We start from the raw sequence: 12061 nt of genomic DNA, 5'->3' as shown, positions 1-12061 counted from the left end.
TTAATCTAAAAGATCTATTCTAATCTAAGGGAAAAGAGTGTGTTTTTCCTCCCCAAAGGGGAAGGAATGGAAAGAGAAATCAGATCTAAAGCTATTGGGGGCTGCTGGAAACTTATCTAAAAGACCTATAAAGGGCATATATATAGCCCCCAAAATCTCGCCCTAATAATTTCCGCGCTGTGTCGCGTCCACGCGGCTCACACGCTTGTGAGCGTGCGTGGGAGCAATCCAGTAAGCAACCACGCCGCTCACACGCGTGTGAGCGTGCGTGGTGAAGTTTGCTTCTTCTATCTTCTTCTATGTTGTAGCTCTCGAGATACGGTTCGATAGCCACCTGCCTCGCCTTATTCGGACATTCCTAGCTCCGGTTACGTCCGTTTTACTGAAGTGTCGTCGGAATGCCCTGCGAAGTGCAAGAATTGTACAAATTATAATGAAACACATAAGATTAGTCCCTAGACCTATATTTAATGAAATTACCCTATCTTAGCATGTTTCTAGGCCTAATGGACATCTATTATAGCATATTTCACACCTAGATGACCCCTAAAATATGGCTACTTTTGGCACTTATCAAATAGTAAGTAGGACAGATAAAATGAGACAAAGGGAGTATTATATCCAATTGGATGTTCCCAAAATAAAACCAATAATTTAGAAATTTCTCCTTCACAATACTCATGTAAATAAGGGAAACTATTGTTCGACATATATATGATCTCTAACAATATTAAAAAACTAACTCATCATATTTTGTCCAAAATGACTCAATAGCTCATGCCACAATTTAAAATAACTGAGTCATAAATTATAAAGTTTATCGCAACACAAGGAGTACTAAAAAATATATACACTCATCTAAAAATAACACACACACACACACACATCAGATATGAAAAGCATACACATAAGGAAGTTAAATATCAATTAGTTGTGCATATCATTCAAGTTCTCCAAAATCCCTAACCTCAACTTTTGAGAATTCATCATCATCAAAACAACCTGTTTGCTTCAGACAAACTAGCATGATGTGATTCACTTCTAACTTTTAAGCACATAGCATTTTTGACAGAATAGCATATCACTAACGATAGAAGTTGCAGACTTCATTCATTAGTCATTAAGCACCCAAAGATTAATCCCTATTTCATTTCTTCTAGACCTTATAAAAAACTATTTCAATGACCAAGCACATTATCAAGCAAGAAAATACTCAACAACTTAGAAAGTGTATCCCCATTAAAGCTAATCTTTGATGTATCTTTCAAAACTTGATGTCACCTAAATACTTAGTGTAATATGATAGTGTACTACCACCGGAGTATAGGGCTGAGCATCAAACGTGTTCGGGCGGTTCGGATTTGGGAACCCACCCATTCAGATTTTGGATAACCTATATTATCCCATATCTGTTTATTTTGAACATCTGAACTCGTCGAATTTTATGTATTTAAATTACGGTCGATTTGAATTAGACTGCGGGCTTTATCAGATTGAAATAAAAAAAAAAGTAAAAATAAAAACCACAAAATAAAGTACTAAATAAAGTAAAATTTCAACTGTTTACAGTTTACAGTTCAAAAGTTAAGTAGTAACTAGCAAACAACTTAAAAGTTAAACTTACAACTTACAACTTATATAGACTTTACAACTTACAACTTAATACAAAAGTTTAATTACAAATTTACAAAATCATATTGTCCAATGTCCAGTTCACAGTTCACTGACCACTCAAAGTTACAAATTTACAGAATAACTCAGCAATCACTCAATCAACAACTCAGGCACTCAGCATTCCTCATCTTCCTGCTCAAAGTGCAAACTTAACACAGTTAAATACATGAAAAACTCCAGTTTAACAGTTTGCTCAGATAATTGAATTAAGACACAAATTACTATGTTTTCATATCAAGTTAAGATTGGGGACAAATTGCTACTTAAGTTTTGGAATGAAACCCAAAACTCCAGCATCATACCAACCCAAAATCCTTTGATTTCGACAAAACGTGGAAGCATCATCATAGCCAAAAGAAAATAACTGAATTAGTAATAAGTAAATGAGGAAGGGAGAATGATAATACTAGATCAGATCATGCACTCTGGATTCAATAAATGAATCAAGGCAAAATGCTAAAAGCCATACTAAACTAATATTATTATACCTATTGTTGACTCAAGTCTTGAAAGGGCCAAGGATTCAAGATAGTAACAAGTTAATTGTTGCCAAACCAATGAAGCCATTGTCATGTTTTAACTACTGACTTAGATAATTAAATTCACAACAGATTAAAAACAGATAATAGAATAACAAATTAATATCAAATTCACAACAGAATGAATAAACTAGAACAATAGGACATTACTACAACGGTTGGAAGGGATGAACTAGTTCCAACACTCCTGACTCCAGTTGGCAACTCTGCAAATAAAAAATATATAAATAAAAACACTAAAACATAAAGTATTATTTAAGTATAAATGATAAAATGAATTAACATTAAAAAATGGTTTACCTTTTTCAAGCCTTTTCTCAATTTCTATTGGTTGATTTGGTAATCTCAACTAATCCTGTATACAAACTAAGGCTTCCACAATTCTAGGAGTTAAGGAACTTCAAAATGAATTCAACCACTTGTAGAAAAAACACTTTCAGAAGCAACAATTGATATTGTGTTAATAAAAATGTTTTATTAAAAGAATATCTGAAAGATCCTAAAAACTCCCGAGTTGTTATAGTTTCATGTCAATTGGTTATTCTACTTCTTAGTTTGAAAGATTGTTAAGTAAATCGTAGGTTGAGTAAGTCTTATTGTATTAAGTGTAGATTGAGTCTGTACTAGTAGATATCTAGTTCAATATGAAGTTTAGAACACTCAAAGATTTGAAAACTTGAAGACTTGGACTTGAACCAGAATATGCAGTAGTTTAGACAAGATCGTTCAGAGTAGTTATTCAGTTACAACTGATTCTGATCCCAGCTGCTATAAATAGGAAGATTATCCTCACAGAATAGTTGTTGATTCTACAAAGATTAACCCACAGATTAAAGTTTGATTGAGCTAAAGCGAAGACTTGAAAAAGACTACCTTTGATTCAAGTTAGAATTCTCTTGAGAGAATATGGGCTCGAATTCACGTTGATCAAAGCATGGTGTGCTGTTGTTGAGGGGGAACCTTAACACAAGAAGATCAGGAGATCAAGATCTTGACAACTCTTCAAGGAAGAACTCGAAGGATGGTGGTTTGCAGAAAGTCTAAGAGTTCTCCGCGTGTATTCAATTGATATTGTCGGTACAATTCTTTTACGTTGAATTCAATGAAGAGTTGGGCAAAGAAGAGTGATGCCCCCAGACGTAGGAACAACATTCCGAACTGGATTACCAAATCTCTTAATGTCTTTACAGCTTTCATGTCTTTATATTCTTGGCGATTTGAATACTAAACTACACACCGAACTATCCTTGTTATAGATCTCTGTAGGACTCAATGGTTAATTGATTAGTCTGGTCTTGCGGAACTTAGTCAATAGGTTCATTCCATAAGAACACAACTAAGCGCATCTAGTAGTATTGAATTAAGCGCACTTTCACTTGGTATCAGAGCTGGTTACAACATTTCTCTCTTATCTAAAGATCCTCTTTTAATTTCGTATCATACTTTCTCTCTGAAAATTAGTGTATACACTGCTTTCTGGGAGTTGTTTCTTGAAGTTCTTGCAGCAAGAAAATGGAAGGTCAAGCTCGTCCTCCACAATTGGTTGAAACGAATTACGCATACTGGAAGGCCAGAACCAGAATCTACTTACAGGCACAAGGTGTGAATGTCTGAAAAACTGTCACTCATGGATGTAATCATCATACTTGTACTCAAGAAAATAAAACAGTGATCCTGGTCCCAATAGATCAATGGACTCCACAAGAAATCACTGATAGTGACAACAACAACAAGGCTTTGAATACGATAACTGGAAGTCTAGACGAAGGATAATTTGGCCTGATTGCCGGTTGCAACTCCACGAAAGAAGCTTGGGAGATATTGGAAAAACTCTATGAAGGCCATTCTGCTGTCAAGCAAACCAAGATGCAACAGGTGCACTCTCGATTTGAAGAATTGCAAATGAAGGACGATGAAATGGTTGTCGAATTTAACGCTAGAGTGCAAGAATTGAAGAACGAAGCTAATGTTTTAGGTGAACCCTTTCCATATGATAAACTTGTTAGAAAAATCTTGCGTTTTTTGGCCGTTCGTTTCAAGATGAATGTAATCGCAATTCAAGAAAGTGCCGGATGGGAGAAGAAATCTATTGCAGAATTGATGGGCAATCTAAGAACTTATGAGATGGAGATATTGTCCCAGGGAAATAACGACAAGAAGGATATAAATGTTGCGTTCTTGGCTGAAGGCGGTAAATCTGAAGATGAAAACGAGGATATGGGTGATGAGGCTATTGCAATGATCACTAGAAACTTCTCCAAGATCCTCAACCAGATAAATTGAAGAAATAGAGGAGAAAAAACACAGACAAATCGATCACTCAATTTTTCTGCATCAACTTCAAGATCCACATCAAAATCAACAAACCCTAGCTCCAGGAGAAGTCAGGGACAATCAAGCCAGTCAAGAAGTCAATCACGCAGCATTCAATGGCAATCGACAGAAAATAAGAACAGAAACAAAGGAATTCAATGTCGCAAATGCGAAAGATATGGCCATATTCAAGTAGAATGCGCACCCTATCTCAAATGAAAGAAATCAATGAAGGCCACAACCTGGAGTGATGATGAATGCACTGAAGAAACTCAGGATGAAGACGAAGAAATCTAGTTCAGTTAGTGCATGATCTGGTTCGAGATATCAAAGAAGAAAAGTCATCTTGAAGAAATACAACCCAGTATGTCACTACTGCCACGTCAAAGGACATACAAGGCATGAATGCTACAAATTCTATCGTGATCAAAGAATCGAAAAATTTCAGAAGAAGTGGATAGCCCTAGTTGGAAAGCAAATTTGGGTAAGGAAATCTAACATAATTTGCTATTATGTTCAACAGGGAAAAGAGAAAGGGAGATGGCATTTCGATAGCGGATGTTCCCGCCATATGACTGGAAACAAACATCATCTGAAGAATATCACTCCTTATACCTATCAAGTTACCTTTGGTGATGGGATAAAGGGCGAAATAAGTGGTATAGGAATTCTGAATGTGGCTGGGCTGCCTCCCTTGAATAAAATTCTGCTAGTTCGTGGACTCAAGGCAAATCCTATAAGTATCAGCCAACTGTGTGACCAGAAACTGAACGCCGGATTCACAAAGGATAAATGCATCGTGAAAGATCTACATAACGAACTGATCATGGAAGGTATAAAGTCTTCGGATAATTGCTATGTTTTATAAACTAATCTCTTGTGCTGCAGATCCTTTATAGATGATACAGAACTATGACATCAATGATTGGGTCACATGAACTACCAAGATATGAGTCAACTGATCAACAATGATTGTGTTAGAGGCATCCCAAAATTCAAGATAAAGAATACAAGCGTTTGTGGTCCATGCCAATTAGGAAAACAGACTCGTGCTCCACATAAGTCCTATAGCCATATTGGAACTTCCTTCTGCCTAGAATTACTTCTTATGGATCTGATTGGACTGACACAAATAGAAAGTCTTGGCAGAAAGCGATACATCAGGATGTGAAGTCTTGATTCTCAAATTCTCTACCATGATCGGACTGGCACAAATAGAAAGTCTTGGCAGAAAGCGATACATCTTTGTGTGCGTGGATGACTACTCAAGATTCTGTCGGTCACATTTCTAATGAATAAATCAGAACATTCAAGGAATTTCAGAATTTGTGCTTAAGGCTTCAAAAAGAAAAAAGACACTAATATTGTCAACATTGTGAAGCTTAGGTTCGATCATGGCAGAGAATTTGAGAATCAAGACTTCACATCCTTCTGTTCAAAAAATGGAATAGGGCATGAGTTCTCAGCACCAAAAACTCCTCAGCAAAATGGAGTTGTTGAGCGAAAAAATCGAACCATACAGGAAATGGCTAGAGTATTGATTAACGATAAAAATCTACCACAATTTTTTTGGGCTAAAGCGGTGCATATTGCATGTCATATCACAAACCGGGTTTATCTCAGACCAGGCACATCTCAGACGCCTTATGAGTTATGGAAATGAAGGAAACCGAATCTGAAATACTCTCACATATTTGGAAGCAAGTGTTATATACTAAACGACAGAGAAAAGCTTGGAAAATTTGAGCCCAAAAGTGATGAAAGAATTTTTCTAGGCTACTCTCCTATCAGCAGAGCTTACAAAATATACAATAAGCGTTCCAAGACAGTACAAGAATCAATAAATGTGATCATTGATGATCAACCACAAGAACTAGTCTTCGAACCTCTGAATGAACAAAAATACAAGAGCAGTGATCAAGATAAAATTGTTGAGATGACCAAAGCTGAACAAAATACGGAACCAGATTCCAAACCAGTCTCATCAAGTGACTCAGACACATCTCAACAACCCAAGTTAGTTCCAACTCACATACAGAAGAATCATCAAGCAGTAAACATTCTTGGCACTCCCACCGCTTGTGTTAGAACTAGAGGAATGCTCAAGAACAACCTTGTAGAACTATCCGGGTATTCTTGCTATACATCTAAAATAGAACCAAAGAACTACAAAGAAGCATTGTAAGATGAACATTGGATTCGAGCCATGCAAGGTGAACTAGCTTAATTTGAAAGAAATGATGTATGGGACCTAGTACCATGTCCTTCGAATGCCAACATTGTAGGCACAAAATGGATTTTCCGCAACAAGATCGATGAACATGGAAATGTCGCTCGAAACAAAGCAAGACTAGTTGCACAAGGATACTCTCAAATCGAAGGAATTGACTATGATGAGAAGTTTGCATTTGTAGCTAGATTGGAATCTATCAGAATGCTCTTGGCAGTATCATGCATTCTAAACTTTCAGCTTCAATAAATATATGTTAAAACTGCATTCCTAAACGAGTTCCTGAACGAAGAAATATTCGTTGCTCAGCCAAAAGGGTTTGAAGATTCACATTTCCCGCACCACGTGTACAAGCTTAAGAAGGCACTTTATGGCATAAAGCAGGCACCTCGTGCATATGAATGTCTAACTCAGTATCTTTTGAAAAATGGCTATCAGCGAGGGGGAGCAGACAAGACTCTGTTTGTGAAAAGCTCAGACAATCACATAAGAGTTGCACAAGTCTATGTGGATGATATCGTATTTGGGTCTACTTCCCGAACTAATGAAAAGAAGTTTGTCAGAGTAATGGAATAAGAATTTGAAATGAGTATGATTGGTGAACTAACTTTTTTCTTGGGCTTGCAAGTTAAACAATTAGAAAATGGCATGTTCATCTCACAAACCAAGTATGCTCTCAATCTGGTGAAAAGGTTCAGTCTAGAAAACTCAAAAGAAGCAAGAACACCATTATCCACAACCATCAAGCTTGCAAAAGATACTTCATCAAAACAAGTGGATGCAAAACTATACAAAAGCATGATAGGAAGTCTTCTCTATCTTACAGCTAGCAGACCAGATATCATGTTCAGTGTTGGGTTGTGTGCAAGGTTTCAGGCTGACCCAAGAGAAACACACTTAAATGCTGTCAAAAGAAAAAACACTTCTGGAAGTTGCTTCTTCGTAGGGAAAAATCTTGTCTCATGGTTTAGTAAGAAGCAGAATTCTATCTCATTATCAAATGCGGATGTAGAGTACATTGTAACAGGAAGTTGCTGCACAGACTACTTTGGATGAAAAAAATGCTGAACAACTATGGAATCAAGTTCGAAACTATAGATCTCCAGTCTGACAACACAAGTGCCATTAACAAAACACATTGATATTCGTCATCATTTCATTAGAGAACTTGTAGAAGATGGAGAGATTGTGCTTCACTGCATTCCAACTGACAAGCAGCTGGCAGATATATTCACAAAACCTCTGGATGCAACCAGGTTCAATCTCTTAAAATCTGAACTAGGCATGTGTACCATATCACAGAACTAGTTATGAATATGATACACATACTGCTTGGATTAATCTGTCCCTCAAAATTTAATATTCTCAAAAACATTATATTAATATGTTGTAAGTGCAAATCCTTAGAGTTCATCCGTTAAGCTGTCAGGATTATTTTGAGATAATGGGAGTCTGCCTAACTGCCTGAGCATTAAATGGTACAAGACATCCGTCAATCAAAGGCACGTTTTACCATGACGTTCACGTTTTCCAACGTGTCCTAGAGAAACCGCCCGTATCCGCAGCCTATTATCCTCCTCAGAAGTCAGTATGAAAATTTGGTAACAAAAGATCTCCCCAACCTCTCTCTTTTTCGGCCTATCTAAAACTCAGCTTTCATTTTCTTCCTTCAAACCTCGCACATAATCTCTGCTCTCTCTATCCATTTTTCTTTACAAACAATATTCAAAATGGCTCAAAACCTTGGAGATCCGTCTAAGTATTTTGATTTCTATAAACTAACAGATAAGTTCAGTAAAGAAATACATCATCGAGCCTCGAGAGAAATGGCAATGATCGTTAACTACATGATGGATCCTCCCGGAGGGGAACCTATCTGGTTATTCTATTCAAGAGCTACACAACTGGACTTCATGAAAGGCTTCTTGAAACCATTAGCGGTTGAATCAGGAGAATCTTCACAAGAAAAGCCACCTGAGGTTTATTCTAAAACCCTACCTTTTTTATCGAATGTTTGCCATTCTAGTGTGAAAATCTGTGAAAAATTGCTTAAAAATAAATGATCAACATTTCAGGAGATAATCGAAATATCTGATTCAGAGGAAGATAAACAATCTGACGAAAGACCATCTATTGAAAAACCCTTACCTATTATTTATGTTGAACAGGAGCCTATCGAAACCACTGATGATTCATTATTTGATTTACCTACTCAAAATGTGATTTCCCCTGCTTCAATTGTTTCTAATGTACCTGCAAAAGGTTTCTTTGGTCCTGATCCTATGAAATTATAACCTCACATGTTTTCAAACCTTGAGTTGTTTACCATCTTGAATGATTATAGAAATTCTGAATTCTTGTCAAAGAGATTAAACATACCTATACCTAAAGCAGAGCCAAACCCATTATAGCTTACACCTCCTGTCAATATTTAAGAGCCCTCTCTGCCATTACCACCTGTTGAGTCAGAAAATATTGTGCCTAGTGTAAACCTACCTTGTCTGCCTGTTGAAACACAAAGCACCGGTTCTGAAGAGTCTCAAACAGTTCTACCTACTGATTCTGTGTCTACTTTGCCTAATGCACCACAAGCTGAACCACATACAGAACCACAACCATCCCTATCAGTTGAGCCTAGTCTTCCCTCTGAACCACAAGTTACCCCTCAAGAACTTGACCAAATCATAGAACCCTTGTTCTTTGAGTTTGAATATGAAATAGGTCGGGCCCTAGGAGAGAGAAGAATAGAATGACCAAGAAGATGAAGAGGACCAAGTGCCCCTATCACAAATCAAGAAGGTAAAAGAGAAGAACAAAGGAAGGAGAAAGGTGGTTGAAGTTGATGTGGACACCAATCTTGTTCAGAAAATTCAAGTGTTCCCTGAAAGCTCTCTTGCTGTGAGAAGAAAAACCAGATCAGCTTCTATCCAGATTGAAGCCACATCTCCAACTCAAACAAGAAAATCCAAGAGAAAACAATCTGCACCTGAAAAATCACCACCCAAATCCAAGGCACAAAAGAGAAAGAAGCAGACTGCTGAAAAACAACCCTCTCCATTAATTGACCTGACAGTTGATCTAACTGAAACTGCTGTTGAGGTTCACAAACCTCTATTTCCGACAGGTGATGCGGAAGCACGATGGGAGATTATCAGCAAGCGCCAAATCCTTGGAGAAAGATTCCTTGATGTTGAGAAATTCATAGCCCAATGCCAACTGCTACGCATTCTTGAGATTTTGAACTTGATGAAGGAAGTCACCAAACTAAAAGACTACCCACCTGCTGCAATTAAAGAGTTTTATGCAAACCTAATGGAAACAATTGATCAACCCATCTCACCTCTGTCTGGCCGTGTATGGATTAGGAATGAATACTACAACTTTTCTCCAGGAAAGATCAACCTATATCTAGGAATAGATGTTGATGATACAGAAGATCCAGAAATTGACCAGAATACTGTTGCTAAGAAAAATACAAGTGACCTTGTCAGTTATTGTCCTACTAAGACCAACCTATTGCATGCAAAGCTTTTGACAACTAAGTATGCCATCCTGCACAATATAGCCTTGGCAAACTGGATCACCGAAGAACACAAAGGAGAGCTAAACTACCAAATGGCATGGCTGATATGCAAAATTGGCAAGGGCATTCCTGTTGACATGGGCCATATCATCTTTAATCAAGTCATCAGCTTCTTGGAGCCAAAAGGGCTAAAGGTCAAGTTGCCTTTTCCCAGTACTATCTATGGCATGCTGTCATCACAAGGGTTCAAGCCTTACCCTGGTCAAGCGATGGAGAAGCCTACAGTGAGGCAGATTGATCCCAAGTTGAAATAAAACACTCACATACTTGACATCTTTCCAGAATCAAGTGCCAATCCAAATCCTCTAGAAGTCATTCAAAGATCTGCTCACACTATCATGACATGGCAACTACTTGAGAAAAATATAAGTGAACTTAATATGGTGATCCATGTGCTGGTTGAAAGGAGAAACCTGGATATGCAACTTCTGGAGCAGTTCAATCGAAACAAGCATGAAGAAGAAGTTGCTACTACTGCTGCTGCTCAAGCTGCCAAGGATGCTGAAGGAATGGTCGAGTCGACTGATGTTGCTGAAACTGCTAGGACTAGCCATGCTGCTGCATCATCAGAATCGGAACAAATATGAATTTACACTTGGGTTTGCTTTTCGACTTGGTCCTGCTAAGAAATCTTGTGGGTACAGATTCACAAGTTTCTGGCAATATGGGGAGTAGAACAAACCTTATAATCTCGGTTACTATTGGAATCATGGTTACTATTGGTTACTATTGTTACCGGTTACTATATCAGTCCTCTGGTTTGGTTTGAGGACTGTTGGTTTTTTGGTTGTTGTTGAAGATCCTATGTAGCTGCTGTTTTTTAAGATTTTATCTTTAGTAATAAGCAGCTGTAATAATTTTAGTTTGAAAAAAAATCCTTGTGTAATAGGGTGTGATAGAATTGCACTCTTTAGTTGATGTTTAACTAAGTCTTTTGGTCTATGTAAACTATCTTTTCTGATTTAGAAGTTTTTGTTAAAGTAAAAATACTACATCGCCAGGAAACATAACAAAGGGGGAGATTGTTAATAAAAAATTTTTATTAAAAGGATATCTGAAAGATCCTAAAAACTCCCGAGTTGTTATAGTTTCACGTCAATTGGTTATTCTACTTCTTAGTTCGAAAGATAGTTCAGTAAATCGTAGGTTGAGTAAGTCTTATTGTGTTAAGTGTAGATTGAGTCTGTACTAGTAGATATCTATTTTAACATGAAGTTTAGAAGACTCAAAGCATGGTGTGCTGCTGTTGAGGGGGAGCCTTAACACAAGAAGATCAGGAGATCAAGATCTTGACAACTTTTCAAGGAAGAACTCGAAGGAGAATGTCCAAGAGTTATCCACGTGTATTCAATTGATATTGTCGGTACAAATGCTTTTACGTTGAATTCAGTGAAGAGTTGGGCAAACCAGAGTGATGCCCCCTAGACGTAGGAACAACATTCCAAACTGGGATACCAAATCTCTTAGTGTCTTTACAGCTTTATTGTCTTTATATTCTTGGCGATTTGAATACTAAACTACACACCGAACTTGTTGGTCCCGATAGGGTCGGGAAAAGTCTAGAAGGGAGGGGGGTGAATAGACTTTTCTAACTTTTCAAAATATTATAACACTTTATAAAAGAGAATCCAAGTGAATAAATTCAATTTGAATTGCACCGCGGAAATAACAATACGGTAAACTGCTATAAACAAAGTTATGTAAAAAATGAAGAGTTTCACG

At 37.3% G+C, this 12061-nt stretch overlaps 2 protein-coding genes across 2 annotated transcripts; both read left to right on the top strand.

Annotated features, from left to right (window-relative positions):
• The first annotated feature begins 7341 nt into the window (after window positions 1-7341).
• On the top strand, window positions 7342-7812 carry LOC116015718 (uncharacterized mitochondrial protein AtMg00810-like). The gene has a single exon (XM_031255894.1). The coding sequence runs from the start codon at window positions 7342-7344 to the stop codon at window positions 7810-7812; it is 471 nt and encodes a 156-aa protein (XP_031111754.1).
• A 770-nt stretch (window positions 7813-8582) lies between these two features.
• Window positions 8583-10593, top strand: LOC116015717 (titin-like). The gene is made up of 4 exons (XM_031255893.1): window positions 8583-8735; window positions 8832-9018; window positions 9193-9413; window positions 9622-10593. The coding sequence occupies exons 1-4, from the start codon at window positions 8583-8585 to the stop codon at window positions 10591-10593; spliced, it is 1533 nt and encodes a 510-aa protein (XP_031111753.1).
• Window positions 10594-12061: the final 1468 nt, after the last annotated feature.

The sequence above is a fragment of the Ipomoea triloba genome, chromosome 4 (genome assembly GCF_003576645.1).
Source record: "Ipomoea triloba cultivar NCNSP0323 chromosome 4, ASM357664v1".
Classification (NCBI taxonomy): domain Eukaryota; kingdom Viridiplantae; phylum Streptophyta; class Magnoliopsida; order Solanales; family Convolvulaceae; genus Ipomoea; species Ipomoea triloba.
This window is presented reverse-complemented; position numbering and strand designations above follow the sequence as displayed.